This window comes from Parus major, chromosome 1 (assembly GCF_001522545.3).
Source record: "Parus major isolate Abel chromosome 1, Parus_major1.1, whole genome shotgun sequence".
Lineage (NCBI taxonomy): Eukaryota > Metazoa > Chordata > Aves > Passeriformes > Paridae > Parus > Parus major.
The window spans coordinates 89352220-89377074 of NC_031768.1; the positions used below are offsets into that span (position 1 = coordinate 89352220).

Here is a 24855-nt window from a genome sequence, read left to right on the forward strand (position 1 = left end):
GCTAGCCAAACCAGCCTTTCCAACAGCAAAGAACACTGCATCAATTTCTGTAGAATAAACATCTTTCATTACCGCTGTAGCCGCTTTATTTGCCTCTTTTTTTTCAAGTCCCTTCTAGGCCTTTCATGGCAAGGAAGACATTTTGTTCTGTTCTTATCTGTTCTTTCCCTCCTTCAATATACAGTTTGGGATCTCACCACTCGTCAGCAATACAGTCTAATATGCTGGGCTGCAAATTGTAGTGGCTGAGGCACAAGCATGTATTTCTTTCTGCTGACTTTATTAGAAGAGCAATAAATTCTGGCTGGCCAAAAAGGTGGACAGCCAAGGCTGGCAGACAGCTGTGCAAGCTAATGTCTTAAACTGCTGCAGTTGGATTTGCCAGATGCTGCCTTCTGAAACCTTCAGTCTGCCTCTGCTTTGTGTCTATCAGAGTTTATTTTTTCCCCTTAGAAAGTAATGGCAAAAATTGGCTCGTCTTCACTTGGGTTCTGCAGGAGAAGCTAACATCCTACAGGGATATTTCCTTTCACCCCCCAGTGCAGCCCCAGATGCAAATTAGACACTTAATGTCATACATGGACTTTGCTAAAGTTGTGGCAGAAGCTGGGGCTGTCCCACGCTTAATGAAGACTGCAAGAATAGTGTGACCTTCTTTTTAGTTACTGCATTCATTAAATGGGAAATTTTCTGTGGAATACCAAAATTGTTTATACTGCATTAAGCAAGGGAAGTTTGCCAAATATTTTATGCTTGTTTAACTTAGAATATGTCCAAACTAAGTGTGCTCCCCTGCCTTTGATTTGATTTTGACATAAAGCATGAAAAACACCAAGTTTCAGCCTGCCACACATGTCTCTCTGGTGTCTATATAGTTCCAGGAGATTTGTGGAGAAACATGAGCTCAGCCATTTCTGCATTTTTGCAAAGGGAGAGCATGGCCCTTACTTTGTGGAGCTGAGCTCTTCAGATCAGAGGGGATATTTTCAGGCAGTGTTAGGCTGGTGCTTTGGGCTGGGTTTCCAGCGAGGCTGAAGGCTTGTGTTTCCTTTCTGTATCACTAAGCATTTCCAGCATCTGTGAATGTCAGGCTGTTTGGAGGAATGTTCTCCCCTGGCTGAAGAACTGAAGATGATCAGATGATTTTCTCTTTGAGGGAGGAGGTTAAAGGGAGGCATGCAGGGCTGGATACAAAAGGTAAAAAGGGGAATGTCAGTCTTCTGTAGTATGGTTCCCAGGAGGATGGAAAGCCAAGCTCAGATCATCAGTGGTATCACCTCTGATTCAAGGAGTAGCAGTTGAGAGCCCCAATGGTTCAAAGCATGGGTAGGGTTGTGTTTGCATGTTGCATCACAGACACTCACTCTGATTAGGGAGACCAGAAATTCACAATGTCTGGCTTTTTGCTGTTGTATGGGAAAACAGAGACACATAAAAAATATTACCATTAAATGAGCAAGCAAAAAAACTCCATGGAAATAACCTGTTGCTAAGCCAACTGACCCTGGCTTTGGTTATTAGAGACCTGTTGTCTGTGCAGAGATCTTGGCTTCCACTGCCACTATAAACTTCTAGGTTTCTGGGACATTTCCCAAAGTCTGGCACAATCACCTTCATTGCTTAGGGAGGAATTGCTGCTGTGTGAATACCTCTCACATCTGTGGGGGCCACTGCAAGATATATTGTCATGTATCTTTTTCTACCACTTTCTTTTTTCCTTGAGTACTCCCCTATCCCATGTTCCTGAGCTGGAAAGTGTAAATCTGCTGACCTACAGCTCCAGCTGCTGTGAAAAATTAGTTTTTTCATGGGGGGGAGATATGTGCTGCTTATGTGGCTGCTGTTTGTGTGATCAGGGCAAATGGCACTTTTGAAGGTGGTCCCTTGTGTTGGCAAGACCTGGCTGCCCAGAAGGACCCTGGCCCTTCTAGGGGTGAATTAGCAGGTGAATGTTGTTCTGGTACTGGGGAGGAAGACACCTAGGACCTGTAGTCCTGAGCTCTGGCTGCAGTTGGTTTGTTATTTCTCAATGTTTTTTTCTTATGCGGTCCAGAGCATCTATAATTTTATTTTGCTGTCTGCTGCATCATCAATCTCAGCCCATTAGAGCATTTAAAATCATAGAATACCCTGAACTGGAAAGGACCCACAAGGATCATTAAGTCCAACTCCTGACCCTGCACAAGACACCTCAAAAGTCACACCCTGCACCCAAGAGTGTTGTCCAGACACTTCTTGAACTCTGTCAGGCTTGGTGCTGTGACCACTTTTCTGGGAGCCTGTTCCAGTGCCCAACCACCCTTCTGGGTGAGAACCTTTTCCAAATATCTAACCTTAACCTCCCCTGATGCATTTTCATGCCATTTCCTCAGGTGCTATCACTAGTGACCAGACTTTTTGCTGCTTAATTTGCTGCTTAATTACTTGAGCAGATGTCAAAGCTCTGTAAGGTAGGCTGTTGCTACATCTTTCTTACTTTAACCAAAGACAAGCAAATAAAGTCATCACATCCAGGTGGTTTTCATCCTTTGTTGAGAGATGTGGTGGCAGCCACTGACTCTGTACTGTTAAGAGCACAGGGCTATGCTTCTCTTTTGAGGAAATATAAATAAGAAAAGATGAAGGCCAGACATGGGGATGTGAGTTGCCTGTGTGCTCGGCCCCACAGTGCTTGCTTACCCAGTAAACTAAGAGGGAATTTTCATGAGTGGAGCAGCAGTAGCTCAGCCACCTTCACAGGCAAAGAGTTTGTAGTACCTGGGAATTCAGACTGCTGCTGCACTCTTTCAGGTCCTGAACTTCATCCCATGATGTGGTTGCTTGATGAAGGAATATAAAGCACATACTGGGATCTGCTACCACACAATCCAGGATCCAAGGGGACCCTAGCTCCAGGGGATGGTCATGTCCTACCTGCCCTGCCTCTTCTCTGTGCTCTCAGTCATGTCCTGTCCCTGCCCCTTCTATGAAAACTTCCTGCTGATTCAGTTCTTCACCCTTGTACTATTTGTCCTGTCTTCTTCTGGCCTCAGCCTTGCTGTCTGTAATGACAGATGACCTGAAAGGGAGATGTAGCCCCATTCCCTTTCATTTCATCACTTCATGCTGTACCCCCAAGCAGAAGATACCTGCAAAATCCTCAATCCCAGAAGAAAGCTTGTTTGGCATTCCTGTTTAGTTTGTGTTTGAGCAATGTGATTTGGATCTGTGAGCTGTAACGGGAAAAATTGTTCTCAGCAGAGACTGAAGTTAAAAGAAGAGACAGAAGTAAAAAGGTGCTTAAACACCCACTGTGTGTACATTGGTGATTTCCACAAACACACACTAAATTGCTACAGTCCTTGAGAGATGCAGCCATCTCCCCACAAGCAAGAGGCAGCAGGGTGAATCTCCCACCAAATTCAGGCTCTTGCAGAGGTGATGATGTCTGCTCTGTGTTCTGAGCACAACTTTAACAATTCCTTGAACAGGGACAAAACAACTTAATCTTGTTCTTAGAAACCATTGACCTTTTTCTGTTGACACTTGAAAAGGAAAAGTCACCCTGAGGCAAACTTCTGACATGGAAACATTTCAACCTAAGCAGTTCAGTGCTGGCAAAGTTCTCAGTAGTGGAAAAGATGTCTTCATAAGAGAAAGTGTCAGGCTGCTTTTAAGCCTTAGGGTGCTACCTGTGACACCCATAACAGTGGGTGACACCTTGAATTCTGTGAATTCTGTGAATCTGCTGGCTCAGCTGCTCTCCATTTCTCAGAGGACCTTTAGAGGAGGTCAGGCTGTGGAGTACAAACTGGAGTTGGAGGGGAATCAGAGCTGCTGTTTCATATACACAGCTTGGCATGTCTTTGTATTTTCCAGTCACAAGGATGTCTTGCAAATACCAGATGTGTGGAAAGCTATGCCTTTACCTTGGCCTTTACTACATTTCCCATCATGGTACTTGACTCCTTACAGGCTGTGGCTGAGATTCTGCCATGGCTTTAGCAATGTCTGCATTATTAAATTAAACTTGCATAGGATTGTTTGCCAACTGTGGGGCCAAGGGAAACTGAATGGCCAACATCTGTGCTGCTGCTAGACTGTCTTAGCTCTTATTTAGAGATGCATGTGAATTACTTCTTGGTTACTGGGGGTCTGTGCTAACCCCTAAACCATGTCTGAGAACTTGCAGACCACACCATTGGCCCTATTCTCTGAGCTTGGATGTCTGGGATTTTCCTGCTAGTGCCTGATCTCTTGAATTTCCCAAGGTAAGCACAGCCTCTGAGCCTTGGTGCTCTGTGCCCTTCCCAAAACCATAGAGTTCCTCAGTTTTTCCCTTTCTGGTTTTCAGGAGTGGATTGTGTTCTGTCAGCCCTTGGTGGCTTCTCCTACTGCCTCGGGGTATTCCTGTCCACAGCTGAACTTCAAGCAGCTTTGCTGGGATTAGCCTAGACATGGAGGATTACTGAAATATCTGTGATATCTGTTATTAATTCACTCCATTTAGTGCTCTAAACTCTTCCTCCTTACTTCTGAATTATCAGCCTTAGCTACTGCTTACGAGTTTGTCAGAAACACCAGCACGGAGATGAGCCGGCACCTCACAATGAATTGACATAATTTATTGTGTGCCATGGAGGAGTCTTCAGTCTCCAGTTCTGGTGATACAACTGCAAATAGCATAGGGGTAAAAACTTGTGTAACACAGTTTTCTGGTGTATGGGTTGTGTCCCTGCTATGAAATCTTGTCTGTGTTTCTGAGCAGTGGAGAGCTATGCAGTAAAATGAATCTCCCGTGAAGGCTGCTCGTCCTGATATTTCTTCATGTAAGATTCCTTCACCAACAGCTTCAAGGACAATACTGTATTGCACAGACACTTAGTGCTGTAGAATTTGTCTTGGGAAATAATATAATTGCATTTTTTTCATAACAAAGCCATTATACTGTCAAAAGCCTAATTTTCTGTTACATTAGCCGACAGCCAGCAGAGATTGCTGGGAAAAGAAAGTGCTTAGCTTAACCTAAATTTTTTGCTAGCAAGAAAAATGGAATGAAAACAAAATGAATTTATAATGAAATGGATTTATTTCTGGGCTTTCCTATTGTGCTGTTGTTTGCTTTCTTTGAGGGCATTTAGAGCTGATTAGCAGCCCTGGAGACAGAAGTCCATTATTTACCCAAAGAGCAGCCAAGAATGGAGAGACAACAATGCAGCTTTCCTCCCTCCCTTTTTCTCTATCCTCTGCATCCCTCCTGCATTCCCAAAACAAGCCTCAAATTTTCCCAGAAGGGAGCATTCTTCATCAAAGAGAGGACAACTAAGTCTGTGTGGTCTGCTGCCTTCTGTTGGAGATGCCAGCAGAGGATTTGCTGGAGGTCTCCAATTCCTCGGGGTCAGGTCCCCGTGCTGGGGAGAAGTGTGGGATGCCTGCCTGGACTGTGGGAGGCAAAGGGCTGGCAAGGGTGTCTGAATCCATCTGTGCTTAACCAGCTTTCTGGGAAGCAGGATCACAAGGGCTGTTCGAGGAACAAGGAAGACAAACGTGTGGTCCTGCTGAAGAGATTTTGCAAAAGCCTGCACAAAAAAAATTTGCTTCTTTCTGTGGGAATTAAAGCTAAGGGGAAAAAGTGGGAGAGCCAGATATGAGCTGGTCTGTGGTAGTATCTGTACCCTCCTCCTCCTCCCTGGGTCTTAGGAATTGTTCCTGGAATCTCTGCATGCTCTATCTGTGGTGCATGGGCACTTGGATACCAGCTGAGATTGCAAGCATCCATGGCAATTGTTGCCTGTAGCATGGAATTTTTAATTGCAGGTTTAGAGGCAATTACAAATACTTTGAAACATAGCCCTGGTTTAGTGGAGAAGGTTTACAATGTGGGGAAAATGCTGTCTTTTGTCTCTCAGCTGCCCACTGAGGTAACAGCATGCCCAATAATGGATATCAGCTCCAAAACAGTAGGGGATTTAGTTCTGGAGGTGGCTGTTCCCTCTCTGAAGCAAAACTAGAGCTGCCTCATGTTGTTCTGTTTGTTCCCAGACTATTGTAACCATGAGGAAATCCATTCTGCTTTGTCTCCATCCCTAATCTTGCATGTCACATCTTATACAGAGGATTCTTTTTCCCCGGAAGGAACAGGAATTTGATGATCATGGTTTACTGTCCTGATTAGAACCTTAGCTAAACTTGCACTGTAGTGAAAATATTAAATTCAGTTTTGTAACCTTTCCTTGCCCTCTTCTGGTCATGAAATGGTTTTAAACTGCATATTTTCACCTCTGATTTGGCCTGTCCCTCAGATTTTAACGCAATAGGAGATTTTCGGATCTCATGTTTTTTTAAAATTATTGTTGATAATCAAAACAGAGATTACTTTTATAAAAGAGCATTATTTATTAAGTCAGACATCTGTTTTTCCTCTCTCTTTTCCTCCCTTATGCTGAGCAAGAGAATGAAATGCCAGGGAGGGAAATATGTTGTTTAAGTTTAAGTATAGAAGTCATATGCTTAGAGTAGCTAAAGCATAGAATTTATTCCTATGCCAGTGTGAATAAATATGTATGAATCAGCCATAATACAGACAGCCTTGACATCAGGGGAAGGTTTATAACTGTAAGACAGTTTTGAGACCAGGCTTTTCGTGGGTGTGAGACAGCCAAAAATAACAGCCTTTATTAAGTACCATATAAATGGAGCTGGGCAAAGAGGGAGCACCCATAACATGGAAATGGACTTGGTGTCTCACAAGGAGCCTCCCAGCCCTGTGTTCTTCCCAACTGTGTGATCCCATTCAAGGTAAGAGTTGGTGACAGGGACTATTGCTGGAGGGCAGGAGGACCAGTGTGCTGAGAAAGTGGGCAAGGAAAGTCATCTGGACAAGCAGGGAGTAGAGAGCAGAATTTCATCTTACTCCAAAGCATCAGAAAAATATCAAAGACTGTGTGACTGCCCAAACACCTTGAGGAAATGAAGTTTCCACAAGGACAAAGTTACAGGAGTAAAAATCAATCATGAGAGGGGATGACAAAGGACAGGAAGCAGTCTACAGTTTGACAACACAGAGCAATGAGAGCTGCTGGCAACTGGAGAAAGTTCAGTGCTAATGAACAGAAGCTCTGGCACTCGAGAGAGAAGTTAAACAGCCTGTGGACAGCAGAAAGGGTTGTGTAGCAGAGAGACACTCCAGGTGATTGAGTTTATTACCAGGAGCATCCTTGCTGAAAGCCCCACATTGCAGTGGTGGTGTGAAGGAAAAAACACATTTCTCCTCTGGAAGGTGCTTTTGCTGTTCCTGCCTGGGGTTCCCTTGGACAAGACTGAGGTGAAAAGGACAGTGCCAGGGGACAAGAGGTTCAGCAGCAGTGGGATGCAGGGACAGAGCTCTGCCAGCCACAGCTCCTACAGCAGTTATGAGTTGTTTTAGTGATCAGTTGGGCAGCACAAAGTCACCTTTTCTTGCCTTGTGACTTTGGTAAGGTGGTATGATAATGGGGCCATTCACACATTTGACTGCCTGGGTGGTATGAAAAAAATAATTGTCTTGGGGAAATATTAGGAGAAAGGACCTGTGTAAAGAGGTCACACAAAAAGAGCCACTTCTTTACTCTGGTGATAAATTGTCTTGTGTGCATATGACAGTGGTGCAGTTTATATACTTACAGAAAAAGCCCATGCAATTAATTCAGCCACCTCTGAGACATGACAGGGGAGGGAAATAGGGAAGCACTTGCCTCATACTATATGATACACAGCAACTGCAAGGACATGGCTTTTCAGAGCATTCACAACAGCCCATGTGACAGGGACTCCTGAGCAAAAAGGAATGTGCTGAGTGGCCAGCTAAGGGACTACCATGGATTTTCTAAGAGGTCTTTGCCCCACATCTGTTGGTGCGCCTCTGGTTTGTATGCACAAAGCATGAGGGTATCAAGATCTCCCGAAGACATTGGATCCAGCTGGTTTAGTGGTTACTCTTCCACAGGTTCTGGTGGGTTTGTGTTGTTTTCTTTTTTTTGATAGGGTTGTGTTTATGATTCTCTGTCTTGGTTATGTGAGAGAAGGTTGCATCTTCCACCCAGGCTCTGAGCTTATCTCTGCCAGCAGCTGGTGCCACGGGCTGGTGTGTTTCTTGAGAGCTCCCTTCCAATCTCCTAGCTGTGCCAGCTTCACCCTGTCAGAGTGAAGGGCTGTATTTGGAGGAGTACAGAGTAGGCCATCATTCAGGGAGACACCTTTTCTTGCTGGTTGTGGAGGGTCAAGGCTGAGTTCCTGCACCAATGCTGAATTTAAGTGGAAACCACTGTGGGGACAGTATGTTGGGCAGAAATTATGCCAGGCCACTGGCAGGATCTCCCCCTGTAACATTGTGATGGGGCTGAGCTGCATGCTGAGACTATGAAAAAGCTTCCCTTGAGCATTTGAGGTTTGGAATTTGGTTTGGCTTGTGCTAGAACTGGGTAGGGGAGATGGATGCATGCAGATGTCTGTATTGGAGCCCCCCAAGTGCCTGCCCTACTAACTACTTTGGTGTTGCACAGATCCTGATTTTTCTGCCCAAGACCTCAAGTGCTCTTTGGGTTCCCTCCCTTATAGCACACATTTCCCAGCTGTGGGCAGTGGTGCTTCACATGCTTGATCTGTGACGAGCTCTGGGAGCCATGAGGACAAAACCAATGAGAAACACATGTTTATATTGAGCAAGTTTGCGTGCTGATAGCATCATGGCCTCTACATTTTGCACTGTGTCTCCTTAAGGCAGTTGTAACTCTCAGGGAAAGCAAGAAAGCTGCCTTGGTTTCTGCTGGGCTAGTTGGGGGCCCGAGGGGGTCACAGCTGGTCCTAAAGCCAGAGGGGTTTGTGCTGGGATCTTGCAGCATACCTGGCAAGCTGGAGTTTGCAGCCCTCTCTTCTGGGCTGGGAGGCAGCTGCTGCTCCCTGACAGTGCAGCTGCTTCGAGGAAAGCTTTCGAGCCAGGAATGCGTAAGGATGCCAGCATCTGTGTGCACTCACAGCCTTTCATCTCTGAAATGCGGCCCAGCCAGGCCACAGGGCAAAAAGAAAAACGTCCTGGGAAGGGCTCAGGAAGTATTAGAAAATAGTTCATGCTGCTGGAGGTGATTCAAGCAGTGATCCCTCTTCTAGGAACGCAGGCTGCAGGAGGCGTGGAGAGCCTCTGGGTCACTAGCAGGGCTTGAAGCCCTCTCCTTCTAGCCCAGGGCATTACTGAAAATCATAGCAAGTCCCTGATGCCTTGTCACTGTCTCCAGGGCAGGATGAAAGGTGAGATGAGCAAGTGCTCAGATTGTCCTCATCATATGTGGCTGGCACTTGTTGCTTGCCCTTACTGGTTTGGGACAAGATAGGCTAGTGGAATTCAAAAGCCCCGTGTTTAAGTGACTGCAGTGATGTACTCAGGTCCTTTATGTCTCTGCAGGTTGAGTCACCTCTGGGTGTGTGTAGAGGTGGTGGCAGTGTCTCTTGCAATTACCCATCATGGGAGGAGAGCTGGGAAGACCCAGGCACCTGCTCTCTGGCTGGAGGCAGTGCCGTGTTGTCCCTGTACGAGTCCTGGGTGCACTCTGCTTCTCCAGGCAAGCCTGTGTATCTCCATAGTGCACATATCAGCCTCCCATTTAAGCTTCTGCATGCAAACCTCCTGATGCCCATTAGCTTGCCTAGCTGGGTTTGGATGGGGCCAGCAGGGCAATGATATTCTCCTCTGCTGACAGCTGCAGCACTCATTGTGTGTCTCAGGAGGCAGACACGGGCATCTGAAGGATGGGGAGCAATGGAGCAGGACCGAGTGTTTGAGAGGGGAGCAGAGCAGGAACGGCATTTGCAATCCTGGTGCAGTTCAGACTGGGAGCTGCCTCATTAAATCACTGCTTTTCTGGAGTGACTCAGAAGAGGGGATGCTTTCCCTGAAGCAGCATCTCTCTGGGTTTTCATAATCACCAAATGGAGACGTGACTATTTTTCTGTTTGTTTGTTTTTGAAAGTCAAGCCATGGGAGTCGGTATCCAAAGCCTTCCCAACTATACAGGAAAGAAATTCCATGGTTGCAGAGAGAGAGGGAGAGAGATGTCTGCAGCAGTTCTTCTTTATTTCCAGACACAGTCACAAAGAGCCACATGGAAGGAGATGAAAGAATTAGAATAATAGGTTGCTTTAGACACCGAATAACGATGTTATAGGAATAAAGCCATTGGAATAACTTATTTGGTTTGGTTTTTTTAATTTCCAAACTGAATCAGAGAGGTAACACAAAGATTGCATTTTAGGTCAGTTGAAATTCATGTTTTATTTCACACAGAAAAAAAATAACTGAGCAAGCAAAGTTGCTAAGCTTACCAAAACTTGTTTTTATTTTGCTTTCTTTGACCTTTAAGCTTACATACATAACTTTGTGAAATATATTTTAAAAAAAGGAAGGGAAAACAGTTCATCTTAGAAATCATTTTGGAATCAAAGCTGTTCCCTGAACTAGGCACAAATTTCCAAATAGTTTTGGTCTACCTCAAATTGCATTTTCTAGTGAATTAGATCTCTGTCTGAAAAATGTTACCCTGCCTTATTTAGGAGTTATAGGAAATCAATGGTCACTTCTCTTGTTTCTTAATCACAGAATTGCCTTTGGGCTGCAAATACTGGCAAATCTGTACTGTCAGCCATGGGGACATAAGGGAAGGTCTGCTCTGGCAGAAGTGGTGGTGACTGAGTCTGATTTCCCGAGACTACACATGTGGGTATGGGGTATGCCATTTCTAATGAGCACAGCAGAGGTTATTTGCTTCATTTTCCCCTTCATTTTCTGTACTGCTCCAATGCTGGGAGAAGGATTGTGGTTGTGATAGGTAAATCTTCCAAGCAATACATCATAAGCTAACAGGTCGGGGGGTTGTTGGGGGAAATGCCATCCAACTTCCTCACTGATAGTCCACACAACATAGTTCTCTCTTGTTCCCTTTCTGTTTAGGCTGTGTTAAATCAGAAATGAGGCAGGGGACCCACGAGGACACACCAGTGTAAGCACAAGCAGCTTGCCTAAGAAAAAGCCTCCATGTTTGACCAATCTTCTTGAGTGACAGTGGGTCCAGCAGAAGCTGCAGGGAGCGGTGCAAGGGCAAAGGAGCCACTGTTGGCTATGGTGCTGATAGCCTGGAGAGACACCCATCCTTGGGGCATCCATGGGAAGGCTGGAAACCCTCAGAAGGTTTTTTTCTGTCCTTCCAGCTGTGGCAGTTTCCATAGTGATTGTGTTTTATAGCCTATTTCATAGTGATGCTGCCAGTTTTCTTATGGCCTTTTTGCCTTATCAGAGCTTCTTGGCTGCCTCAGTGAAGAGGTCAGTCATTAAGTGCAAGTCAGGGAGACCTACAGAGCTTTCCCTACCACAGAGGGAAGTATCTTGAGAATAGGCATGAAATGGTGTTAGCACTGCATGGGGATGGTTTCAGGTGCTGGTGACTTGACTGGATCCTTCTGAAGGATAATAGGGGCAGCAGAAGTTGAAAAAAATGTGCTGATCATAACTTGGGTCAAAGTTCCCCTTGGGTTCCACATGGCCCAACATTGCCTACTTCGTGATCTCAGTGTGGGTGACTGCCCTTGCAGTGTAATAGGATTTGCTTGTTGCTGATGTGCTGTTTCTGAGAGCAGTGAACACATGCACGTCTCTCCCTGTGTACCTCTGAAGCCTTCCCAATGTCCCAGTTACAGCAAGGATTTTCACTTATTTTTTACAGCGGAGTTTTCTCTCTCCTCTTTCCAATACTAATCAGTAGGTGCACACACCTGCCAGTTATCAGGTCATCTCCTGAAATCCTAGTTTGCATTTTGCAGGCTGCAGTATGATAGAGCTTTGGCAGCCTTGCCTTCAGCTCCCTCTGCCTACAGGGACACAGTTTAACCTTGGATGGAGCCTTGCCTTTTTGGCAGATGCACCACTGATGAGCAGACCCCAGGTTACTTCCACAGCCTACTCAAACTTTTCCTCTCTTGCAGGTTTGCCTTACTTTACTTCTATTTTCAGGTGTTCCAGTTAGTCTGATAACCATTCCCAGCTTTATGATTTCAGGAAGGGGATGGATGCTCTCTCAGTACCACAGACGAAGAAAAGTTGTCTACACAAAGTAACGCGTAATAATGAGGGTTTTTCTGAGCCTTCTTCACTGTTATCATTGTGTAAAGGGGATTTCATGACTGCATGAAGTAGAGGAGCTTCAAAGGAGAGAAATTACTGTGACAGAACAATGTCCCCTGGGGATTCACTCTTCCAGAGCTGCCTCCAGCAGAGCCATTGGGTGGAGCAGACCCAAAGCTGCTCTGCATTAACAAGGACCTGAGCAAATCCTTCAGCAAGGCTAGAAAGTGGGAAGTGCAGAACTGGCTTATGTCCAGCTCTGTTCTCACTCTCCCACACTGAGGCTGACTCAGTGTTTCCCCCCAATCACACAGTGATTTCCATTGCTTTAATTGCAATGTGCTGTGGTAGAAGGCGAGTAAAGGAGGACTAAGGGACAGAGCTGGGAAGAGGGATCATCAAATTCATTGCAATTGGATTCTCATCCAGTGAGGGGAACAAAACCACTGAGGACTCTTGCACAAGAAGCTGGAGGCTGCTGGTAAACCTCAGCATTTCCTGCAATCTACATTCCTCCTGTGTATCCAGTTACTGGAAGGGGTGTGGATATGCCATAGGGTTGTAAATTCCTCCCATTGCTTACCTCACTCTTTCCTTCTCTCTGTTGGAGCCAGGTGATGGCTGAGAAATGTGCCAGTTTTGGATTCCGTTCAGAAAAAAATCATCCCTGGTCAGAAAAAAAGAGGCAAGAAAACTTACTGACAGGACCAGTATAACCTGCAGAACTTCAGAGTGTGGGAAATTAGTGGAATGAATGATGAAAAAAGAGGGACTGCCATGATACAGAAAGCTTTGGGTTAACATAGATTTAGGGGCTGAAAAGGGAACATTTGAGGTTGTATGTGGCACAAACTGCCTCAGACTGGGTAATGGGTGTGCGGACAGGCAGCTGTGGGAGTGCACCTCAGAATGGGGCAGATGAAGAAAGGAGCATACACCTTTGGGGAAATGCCATCTGGCAGAAACCTCCCTTCTACAGTTGAGCCTGGGTGTGCTGAGAGAGAGAGAGAGGTGGTGGCACTTATGTTTAGTTGCTAGCAATAGTTTGTGGTGCACAGCTCTTCTCTGGTGGGGAGGCCCTGAGGGTGAACGCCTCATCCTCCTGTTGTCAAGGGCTTCCTCTGACCACTCTTAAGTGCTATGACTTGTCCCATGTGCTACCCACATACAGAACATCACCCTCCTGTTGGAATTCAGGAGTCAATGCTGGTCTTGTTCTAATTTTTGTTTTAAACAAAATAGGATGGAGAATTGTAATTCCTAGGAGCCCAGCCATGGCACTGGCCCAGCGCACTCAGGATCTGGGAAGAAGAATCATGCCCCAGTGAGGAGTGTGACTTGTGTATCACACAGTGAAGTGGTCCTAGCTCTAGACCAGGGAGCTGAGCTGCTTTCTTCTGGTCATTCTTGAGCAAGTCTTGTCCCTTGGACCTTCCTCTTCCAGTCTTGTCATGCGAGAGGATGATACCAATCTCATCCCTAAGGCTCTGTGGGACTAACTTCAATTAGGACCTTTCATGTACACTGAGATGCTTCCCTGTGCACAAAGGTTATTTTTCTATCTAAATACTAAGTGATTAACTTGATTCCTCCCTCTAAGAACTATGGTGCAGCAGAGCATCATGTTCTCTCCTCCTGTGGGACTGATTCTCCCCTGCTTACATCTGAAGCCTCTTCAGCTGGTTTGGTAGGCACCAATCAGCCAGTTTGTGAACCCCAGCCGCCGTGTCTTGCTGGAAGCCAGCACTAGCAAGAAAAATCCCGGTGGTTGTGGAAAAGCTGGCAATTTCACCACATGATGGAGCAAAAGGGAATCAAGCTCCTTCTTCCAGAGGTGCTGTAGGGATAGGTGGAGGCAATAGTGCTGAGGGACAGTGCAGCTTCTGGCCATGACGCTTTGGAAAGCTGTGAATATGAGTGTTTTTGCCTGAACAGTGGAGTGAGTGCTGCCAAATGCAAGCTCCCTTCCTTCTAGCAGCCATTTTCCAGACTTGTTTGCAGGAGAGATTTCCTCTTCCCCAGACTCCCATGTCATTGTTCCCCTAATGGGGCCTCACCGGTCATTGCCTTGTGGTGGAAAATATGAGGTTGTGGGGGCCAGAGCACAGACATTCCTTCCAGCTTAAAAGGGAAAACAGAGTCCTTGCGCAGCGGAGTCCCCGAGAGGTGTGCCTGGCTCTGTAACTGTTTTAGCAGCTTCACGCTGTAAGATACATCAGCTGTCTGGCAAATGCCTTTCTGCTCTTGATCAGGTTGTGGGGAGAAAACCCTCCTTCTTCCCAATTCTTGCTTCCATTTCTGTGCAGGCACCAATTTCTGCCTGCTCCCAGTGGGACATGAGAAAGCCATGGCTGGCGTGTGAGGGCTGCTGTCCCTGCCAGAGGTCCAGGCCATGTCTCCACAGGGATCAGTGAGGAGGTAGATCCTGCCAATGTCTGCAAGGCAGTGCTGCCCAGGCAGTCTTTTTTAGTAGCAGTACAAGCATTAGACATCTTAATTTTCATCTCCCTGACAGAGTCACAGACAAACTCCTACAAGCAGGTTTTCACAAGCCATGTTGTTTTTCCATGGCCTCATGTAGAGGTCACTGACCTGATGGCCCCACTTTATCACAGAGGTCAGTCAGAGCCTCAGCTGCTCTCCTGCTCAGTGCTCATATGATGGACACATCTGATCCCTGGATCATGGACTGAGCAGCCAGCAAGTCAGGGAGGGTCTCACAAAAATGGGTGAGGTATGGGTTTGCAGAGAGGGATCCTCCTCTGAGCTCTGGGAGTTGCAGTTCCTTTCCTCTATTGCCTTCTTTTCTCAGCGTCCAGATTTTCTGGGAACACGCCCTGATTTCCAGCATGTGCAGAGATATATGGTCTGGCTTGTTTCCCATTAGTGAAAGTCAGCTGCCATTAAATATTCATCTTGCAAGCATTCAAAAGCCTTTAAGGGGTTGCACTTGGCCTGATGTTTTAAGAGAGCCAGTCCTAGCTGTCGGTTGAGAATAGAAAGAGATATGGGCAAAGTATTTGAAAGAGGGGTTGGCTGATGTGTAGGTGTGTGGATTGGGGCACACACTCCTCCATGGTAGGCATCCCACAGGGAGTGCAGTAGCTCCTGACACTGTGTCCAGATCGCTGTTCACAGCCCTTGATTGAAACTGGCTGAAATATCCTAGTGATGGGAGCTCTGAGGGGGCAGAAGTGAGATGGGGTCTGACCTCCAACACAAAGAAAATGCTGTAGGGGAAGCACAAGGGTCAGTGGCAGGGAGATAGCAGGGGGCCTGGATTCATGGCAGGGGGCTGGAGTGAGGACCTGTCCTCAGGACCACAAGCAGCAGTGATGCTGAGTCTGTCAAGAGGAGAGGCTGAGCCAGAGAAGTGTTCTGTGGGGCTCTGCAAAGGAATTACTGCCTGGTTCCCTAAGGAAGCAAAGCTATGTCAGCAGGCTGTCTGTGCCTGCCTGCCTGTCTCTGGCCTCCAGCGAGTCTTGAATCTATCAGCCTGTTTCCGGCACAGCTGATAAAGCGGTGGAGGCCTCCAAGATAATGGGATCCAGCTGGTTCTGTGACTCTAGGTGACTGCCTTAATGAGAGGGGCCCGCGAAGACCTCCCCTGAGGAAGGAGTCCATGAGCTGCCCAGTAACTAGCTGACAGACAGGCCATGCAGAGAGAGCTGCTGGAAACTGGCCTTCATTAGTTCTGCTGCTTGCAGTATAGCTTTAGGATTTGGGGGAGGAGGAATCCTGTTGTTTAAATGGCACTGGACTCCTCTGCATCCAACATGGACCCCATACCAGCGCCCTTCAAACAGGATATTTTTAGCATCGGGAGCATTGTCAAATGCAGCTGGTCACAGTCCTTTGGGGAATCCAGGCTGGTCCAGACTTTGCCTGACAAACGTCTCTTCTTTTTTTAACTAAGTAACTCGGGGATAGCCTGTTTTTGAGCCTTTCCATCTCCCCAGCAATACCTTTGTTGGTGTGAGCAGCAGAACACGTACCATGTGCCTCCCTGAGAGCGGCGGGGAGCTCCTGCAGCAGGGCAGGGAGGAGCTCCAGAGGGTGCCACTTAGAGTCCAGATAGCACCAGACCAAAAGAAGACTGCAAGAGATGACCCTGCACCAGTGTATACAGCAACCTTTGGCAGCAGGTTTCGTTACAGAGTCGAGTATGTATTATTCCACAGCCTAATGTACCATCCCGATAGTAATGAGGTTGTGGGATTGTCCTGATGATGTCTGGTTTTACTGGGGAACTGAGCTGGGAATTGCATGATTCAATCCCCACTTGCTGGGCTTATCTCCATCTTATTTTTTGCTAAATGAAACTCAATCTTTCCAAGTAAGAATTTAAGATAATTTGTGTGGATTTTCTTCCAACCTGAGCCAAAGGAAGAAAAGCTGTAACAGTCACCTTACCTATCTATTTATGGCATATCCAGTGTCAGGGGTGCCTGCTTGTCTCACACTAATCTGCTCAGTTTATGCTGCTGCCAAATTTCCGCACCATCACACCAGAGTGTTAGTGGATCCAGGGAGCTGCCACAGGAATTGGGTCAGGCTTGCAGGGAGGAACGAGTGCTTTGCTTGTTAGTTGCAAACCAGAACAACGGAACAAACGTGCTGCCAGAGCCAGCTGCAGAAATGACCAGAGGTGACAAGCTGGCTGCCCCTTTGTGCCCTCCAGGGAACATGGGATCTGGTCTCCCTGGAGCTCTGCAGGAGGATGCTGCTGCTGAAAGAGCTGTTCTGCCTGGAGAAACTCTTCGGTAATGCGATGAAATGCACAAGCCAAATGCTTTCTCAGTGCCATCACTGCACAGAAGTTGCTAAATTTTCCTGACTCCCCCTGAACTGCTTTGATGCCCAGCTCTCTCTATTTCTGAAAGTTGCAGCACAAATGTAGTGCTTCTCCCTCTCAGCTCCACAACAGGAGGGGAGGGAGGTTTGAGAGTCGAGACATATCTCAGCTTTTTGCATCGCTGACCTACTGCCCTGTGTTTCCATATCTTTCTGCATTCAGAAACAAGCATTGCCAAGACAACAGCTAGAGAAGGCACGAGATTTCATGGCTGCATGTTGAATTGTTTTAAAAAATGTGCAAGCTATGCAGTTTATAGGTGGCACCTTGGCATGTTCAGAGATCCCTTATGTCCCTACTCATGTTAGTTGTGGCAGGAAACAGGCAAAAGGATGTGGATGGGAAGATGCAGGAAGGACTGGCAGAAATACATAGCTGCATAGCTTATTTCTCTCTGACTGCATGGAGGGGAGTCCATTGAAAATTGTACTGATTATACCCGAAAACCCGCACCCAGCTTTTGCTGCTGCCTTCCCTGAGGCTTGAGAATCTGTGCATGTCTTGCAATCCCAGACATCATTTTGATGGCCTTTAGTTTTGCCTTACCTGTATAATACTCAAGTTTGTATAATACATGGGATTGCCTCCCATAGGAGCTTTCAGTGCTCCAGCACTTTGATTTTTCAGTGCTTTAGAGCACTTTGATTTCCTCACAAATCACGCAAGGCAAAACCACAAAGCCTTGATTTTACAGCAAACAGCACAGAGCATTATGTGAGGGTCAAGTAATTTTATGGATTTCCAGAAAGTGATGCCAAAAGAAGAAAAGACCTGCCCTCGCTGCTGATAGCAGAAAAGGTTGTTACTTATATCAATAGGATCAGGACAGTAGGTAGTATTTCTCCAGTGCAGTGTGGGCTGCTGAGAAAAAGAGCAAAGAGGAGATTTTGTATGGAAAGATATGCAGAAACAAGGCAATGTGAGGGGTTGTTATGAAGCATATTAACTCCTGACCTGGTAGCAGGGCAATCTTTCTGCTTGTTTCCCAGAATGTGTGTAATGGCAGTAATCCCTGCTGCTCTCTTTGGGCAGCAGGACACTGTGGATGTAGAACTGCATGCACAGCTCTTCTCTTCAGGTGGAAGCTTGTTTTTCCTTACAAGAGTGTTTTATCACTGAATTGTTTGTGGTTTCATCTTTTGCAGGCTGGTTGGAAAAGTCCCAATCCCCACCAAGGGGCACTAGACAGTCATGGCTCAACAGAGGCCAGGGAAGGAGGCAGCCAAGGGAGAGATGCAGTGGGCAGTTCCCTTGCAAAGGCAAGGAGCTGTGATACCTCTTTTCTGTCAGGTGTGCAATCACTCGTATCTCACTGCAGACACTGCATTGTTTCCATGCAGTCCCACCAGTGCAGAGCAGGCACAGCACCTTGCAGGACCTTGGGATCCCATGCAGACCTGCACGTAGCACTGCATTGGTGTGTCGAGTCGCACTCGATCCTGGACATGTGGGTGCAGGCAGGGACTTGGAAATGCTCTGGACATCTGTGCTTACTCTGTGTTGGGGTCCAACTCCTCAGCACCGGATGCTGCCAGAGATGAGAAGCAGCCCTTTCCACTGCCTAATTTCCTAATTTTAGCTCTCCACCTTGAGGCCCTGCATTGCTGGTTGCCATGGTGATCCTCCACCGCTGGCATTGCCTCTGGCTTTCTTGCCTCTGGGTGCCTTGGAAATGTCTTTTTCCTCCTTCCTCCTCAGGAGGCAACAGCTGAGGCAGAGACATTGCATGCAACTCTCTGCACTGTCAGCTCAGGTCTTCTGTTTAGTGTTTGCCTGTTAACATGCAAGAACCTTCATCGAGGTTACACTTCCCAGCCCTCCAAAAGCATTGTGCATTCCCATCCCCATTCAGTAGGCAAGCTGGGCTATGCCTACATGACGCTGCCCTGAACTTCTGGCCCTTGGGTTGTTGGGAACAGCTTTCTCCATGGTCTTTGCCAGAGAAAATGTCTGGGAAGGTCATGCCCCTGTACTGTGGCAGACATTCCAAAGGCACAGGCGCTCCTGCCCTGGCTTCATCTTCGCTGCTTTTACACCTTCCCACTTGCTCTCTGGGCAGCAGAGGAATATGTAAAAGTGTTGCCCAGAGAGAGAGCTTGGGCACCTCACTCGAGGCAGAAGAGAGGAACTGCCTTGCCAAGGCTTGCAGTGGAAATGCCACCATGCAGCAATTAATAACAACTCTCTGCCCTTTCCCTTCCGCCTGCCCGAGCGCGCTGTGGACCGGAAGGGGTGACACTTCCCAAGCACAGGATGACAGAAAAAGCAGTGGCAGCTCTCAGGGACAAAGCAGTGTAAAAGCTGTGATTCCAGCCCCCAAATCCTGATATTCATTCATTTAAGGGCAATGATGTTGAAACACTGTGGAGTCTTTTTGTAAAATTAAAAATTTAAAAAGTTAAAAATTTGCAGTTCCCGTTTTCAAGCTTTTACAAGGCCAGATGTAAGGATGAGCTATTTAATATTAAAGTGGCAGCTGCCATCCTAACTCACATGACTCCAGCAGGTGAAGCTTTATAAAGAGCAAACATGACAAGGTCCAAAGTAAGATCAGAGTATCTGTCACAAGGAACCAGTTTGGCTGGTAGCTTCTGGGAAATCACCACAGAACTGAGATATTATAGAGCCTCATTCACAGACCCCCCACTGTACTCATCTAGTCATCCACCTCTGTCCCTGTTACGCTCTCATTTGTGCACAGGAGACTCCCACATTTACTGGGAAGGCAGCCAGGAGCTGCTAGAAAGAGCTCCCACCCTGTGGTATGCCACAGCTGGGTTTGAGAAACCCTGTGCCAGAGTGAGAGGGCAGGCAGGCAGAGCAGCTTGCTTCCTTTCTTCCTCTGGCTGAATCCTGAGGTAGAGAAACCCATGCTGGAATGTGGCAATCAGCTCCAACCCCCTGCCAGCCCAGGACAACTTAAGGCAATAAGAAGAAGCAACCACTAAATTGTATTGCTTTGATTAATAAGAAAAATCAGAGTAATGTGGTCTTCTAGCCTGGCAGGTGGCAGGGTGTCTTCAGAAGCTGTTCTGGCAGTGTCACCCTGCCAGCATCCCCAGTCCAGGTTCCAATGGAAGAGGGATGGTTCCTGGGCTTTAGCACTACCAGGGAGGGAGCTGTGGATGGCCACATTGGAGACTGGGTTTCCAGAGTGGGGAGAGGAGTCCTGCAAGCTGACCTTGGGCACTGTGGATGCTCGTTGAGGCCGGCTGCATTGTAGCAGTGCTTGAAGTCCTAGCCAGGAGTCAAAAGCCAGGTTTGGCATTGGTCGGCTTGGACAGGAGGTGGCTGCTGGCAGGCCTGCCTGTCCATGGGAGAGGCAGAGTGCTGCCATCTATTGCCAGGCACCTGGATTACAGACCTCGCTGGGTGGCCATACAAAGCTGTGCCCATCTGGCTTTTTCTGTCTTTGACTGCTTGAAGGGATTGACGAGTTGTTCATACCCCCTACCATGGATCAGCACTTTGGTAGCTACAGTGTATTTTAGGTGTATGAGTGCCCCAAAGTCAGACTCCAGCCGTGGATAATTTGGGTTTTCCTTTGTGCATTTTTCAAAATGAGCTATTCTTCCTTCCCTGCCCTGAGTTGTCTGAGGTTGCTTTGTGCAGTGAAGTACTCCTGCTCACCCCAGAAGTGCCCAGGTCATTTACCCCAGCCCTCCACTGAAAGGTGACTTAGAGAGAGGTGGATGCAGCAGAAGGGATAGCGTGTCTCTTGTAGCTCAGAAACAATATGTGAAAAGAGATGAAAAGGCAGAAGGAGTGGGGTTGTCTTTATGGGGAGAACAGGCCTGGGACATGGGATACATTTCTCAGCTAAGCATGTCCAAATACTGTATTTGACAGAATAAGCAGCAAAATAGGAACACCTGCAGAGAATATGAAAGATGTTTGTCACTATGTGAACATGGGGGATTCCTGCAGTGCTTTGAAAATACCTTTTTGGGTTTGATGAATTGTGCAGTGGGTCAGCAAACAAACTATTCTGAAGACCAGGGCAAGGTTATTCAGAAAATGTCTCTGTGGGCTGTTCAGTAAAGACAGAAACTCTCTGTGAAATTGCGGTTTAAAAGCAAAACAAACAAAAATTAGGATAAAGAAGAAACAGGAGGAAAAATGTGTCCAGCATTTGTCAATAATGCTTGCTCTTCTGACAAATTCTGTTCCTTTTTCATCACCTCTTTTCAAAAATATATGATGGAGGTACAAAGATGCCACAAATGAGCAGAGTATAAGAATAAGAATATTCGGATGAGAAGGTGAAATAACATTTCTGCATTAGGAGGAAGAAACACAGCAGATGTGATTGATATCACACTGATCTCGGTGATTATTTTCCATTCCTCAATCTTCTTTCTGATGTAAAACTGTTGCAGAAGCCAGTTGGCTGGCATAAATCAGATACTCAACATACAGGTGGAAAACGTTAGATGAAATGCGAATCACAAAGGAAATTAATGACAAAGCAGGGAATTAAGCCAGACTTTTCAAAGTCTGAACCCCTGGAACTACCTTCTCTTTTAAAAGTCTATTAAAAAAGGCATTAAATGGATAAAAATAAGTGGTAGTTGTATCAAAAACATGATTAAACTATGGAAATATTCCATGCTAGGTGTCATCAGTTTAGGAATGCTGTGGGACTCCAAGAAAAAAAAAATAAATATTTGACAGTTATTTGAACAACAATACTTGTGATGACTTTGGCTAGGAGAGAACTGTAAAGCATATAAATTGTGCTGCAGGGCAAAAGTCAACTGCACTCTGTCAGAAACCAGGAAGGCATTTTCATTATGGGAGGATTACTGGATAATTATCTCATCCATGACAATGTTCTTCCTTTAAAGTGTTTAATCTTGACCAGTGAAAGCAAGATAATTGGTCATGTAGTTTTGTGACTTTTTTGTGACAAGGACATTATCTGGTGCCTGATGGCAATTTCTTCTGCCTGTTTGTATTGTACCTTTCTCTAGGGATATGTTCTTCTTCTTCCTAAGTGTCTCAAGCAAAGACATTTCTGCTCCCTACCCTCCATGAAAAGAAATTTTAAAGACAGTAGTCCTTGACATGAGCAAATTATTCTTGCCATTCTTGCTAGATTTCCTCTTGCTCATGTTTGCTCCAGTTCTCCCAGGTGATTTTCCAGGAATGACCTGAAGGAAACCCTGTATTCTTGGGACTGTAGCCCTTATTCTTGTGTCTGTTCCTTCTTATTGCCTGAGCTGTCCATCTATTGAAGTCATGTCTCTCTCGTTCTGTCATCCCCACCTTTACACTGTGGTACCTTTTGGTCCTGATACCAGTTAAATGTGTTATTTTTTCTTTAAACCATGTTGTTACTCATAATGATGTATTTTGTGTCTCTGACTTTGTATCTTGCAGGAAGAGCCAAGGAGCAAATCTAAGATCTGTGCCAATGTTTTCTGTGGAGCTGGGCGTGAGTGTGCAGTGACAGAGAAGGGAGAGCCAACCTGCCTCTGCATTGAGGTACGGGAGCAGCACAGGTTCTGTGTCTGGGACAGGTGTCACCACCATCACCCCCCAGATGGGCTTCTGTCACTGGAAGGATTCCGTGATGGAATAAGGCTATGGCTGTTTTGAAGCAGCTGCAAATTTACAGTTGCTCTTCAACAGCAGGACTGTTTCCAGTGTTGTGTGGGGGAAGAGCCCTGAAGAGTCAATAGAGCCTGGGACTCGCAGCTGTGCTGCTTGCAGGACTGCCTAGAGTCTTTACACGCACAGGAGACTTGACTGGAGGTCTTTTGTTGGGAAAGTCCACTGGGGTGTGGATATGCAGCTGGCTTTGAAGGGCACTCTAGGGAGTGGTCTGTGAGCTCCAAGGCAGCCTGCCCTCACTAGCGTCTTGTTTGAGGAGGTTACAAGCACCCTACTAAAAATGAGCCTTTGTAAAATGGAAATAATTGTGGTAGAGTGCTGTAAGGATGAATTGCTTTATCCAGCAGGGAGTCAGAGATGATTAGAAGAGTCTTTCCCAGCTGTAGAGACACTGTGTCTCCTTACTCCACTCTGCCCCATGCCTTCAAAACATTTCTGCCTGGCTCCTGGGAATGGCCATGTGGCTCTTTGTTCCCCCTTCCCTCAGAGCTTGCAGCTCTGGCATGACCAGCCTGAGCACTAGAGAGTGAAATGCCCTGTTAATAGGAAAAGAGTCTGTCACTCTGGATAGGCTCGGCCAGACCAAAAGGGGCAGAAGAAAGAAGTTCATAGCCTAAACAGTGGTACTGGTAAACTCTCTCTTCGCTGTAGGCTGTGCTGTTTATTCATGGCTGATGGTTTATTCTGCCATTTGGATTCAGAAGGATGAAGCAGTCTGCAGAGAGATGCAATAGGGCCAAGCAAGCACAGGTGCATAAAGCAGAGGCACAGAAACACCTCTGGGCAGGCATGGCCGTGGCACATGGAGCAGCAGTTGCAGGATGATGCTCCATATTTATGCTGAGCACTGATTTCTCTGCAGGAGTCTGCTTTCAGAAAGACTCCTGACATGCTGGTGGTGATGGAAACTGGGATGAAGTGAGGCCTTTGAACTCACACCCACAGACTTCCCTGTGTGAGTTTTTCTGGGGTAATGATGGCTGACTTAGCCTGTTCCAAACACAGGGCCAAGGGGACTATGCCAAGGACTTCTCTTGAGCTGGGCTGATGACTGGACTCACCTGCCTCCCACTAGCTGTCCCAAGGAGGCAGGTGAAATGCTGTGTTCTCTGGCTCTCCCACAGAAATGCAAACCTCACAAGAGGCCTGTGTGCGGGAGCAATGGCAAGACGTACCTGAACCACTGTGAGCTGCACCGTGACGCCTGCCTCACCGGCTCCAAGATCCAGGTGGATTACGATGGCCACTGCAAAGGTAACCCTGGCAAGGAGGGCTGGCTGCACAGTCAAGGAGAAAGAGTTGGAAGGGAAGCATGATAACAAGGCAAGGCAGAGGCCTCACCAGCCAAGACCTTGTCCCACATTTGCTGAGTGGGGTAAACAAGGCAAACCTCTGAACAGTAACTAGATTCAAGCAAGAGTCCAAATGATCAGGCTTTGCTGGCAGTGATGAAGTAAGCCTCAAATCAAGTAATGAGTGGGGGGTGGTGATTCAGGTAATTCAGACAACAGCCAGATGAGCTCACAGTGATGCAGTCTGTAGCAGAGATCAAGGTGGGAACACAGTCTGTGGAAGAGAGTGGTTGCAAAGAGCTGGAGACAGGCTTGCCTACAACATAATAAGCACAGGCAAGGATTAGGAATTGAGGCATCAGATACGAAATGGAGCCTCATGGCTTACGGTTAGAGAGCATGGATGGAGGCTCTAGCTGAGGGTAGCAGGGTTGTTAAGGACTTTATTAGTGCACTCAGAGTCCTGACATCTTGACTATGGGGCGACCTCAGAGCTATTGACTATCTAAGCTTCTGGGAGTGTGGCACTCAGGAGAGCAGGGCAAATTTTTGCTTCTGCTGCCTCATTCTAAGCTTTTGGATTCAGCCAGGTAAGTGTCTCAGTTTAACTGCTGAGGAAAAGTTATGCTCTGAGGATAAACTCATAAAACCAATACTATCATCATATTCAAAAGGAACCTCAGTAACTTTAGGGGCAAGGATTTTGCCTCGTAAGTGGGGCTGTTTAACTCTCTCACAAACATACACACAGCTGCATGGTTTTCTTGTGTTCAGAGTTTTGTGTGTTTAAATGTGTGCCCACTGTCTCTTGGCCTGTCACTGGATACCATGGATAAAAGTCTGGTGCAGTCTTCCTCATTTCCTTCCATTAAATTTATAAACATTGATGAGATTGTCCCTGAGTCTTCAGTTGTTCAGCCTAAACTGTCCTCAGTATCTCCTAGGGGGTCAAGGGGATTCCAAGCCCT

General features: G+C 46.7%; 1 protein-coding gene across 1 annotated transcript in view; it reads left to right on the forward strand.

Moving 5' to 3' along the window:
• The window catches only part of FSTL1 (follistatin like 1), a 52042-nt gene that overhangs the window by 15164 nt on the left and 12023 nt on the right, over positions 1-24855 (forward strand). The window contains exons 3-4 of the mRNA XM_015646510.3: positions 22362-22466; positions 23720-23849. Of these exons, the coding sequence (XP_015501996.1) occupies positions 22362-22466; positions 23720-23849 (235 nt within the window). The remainder of the gene's footprint in view (positions 1-22361; positions 22467-23719; positions 23850-24855) is intronic.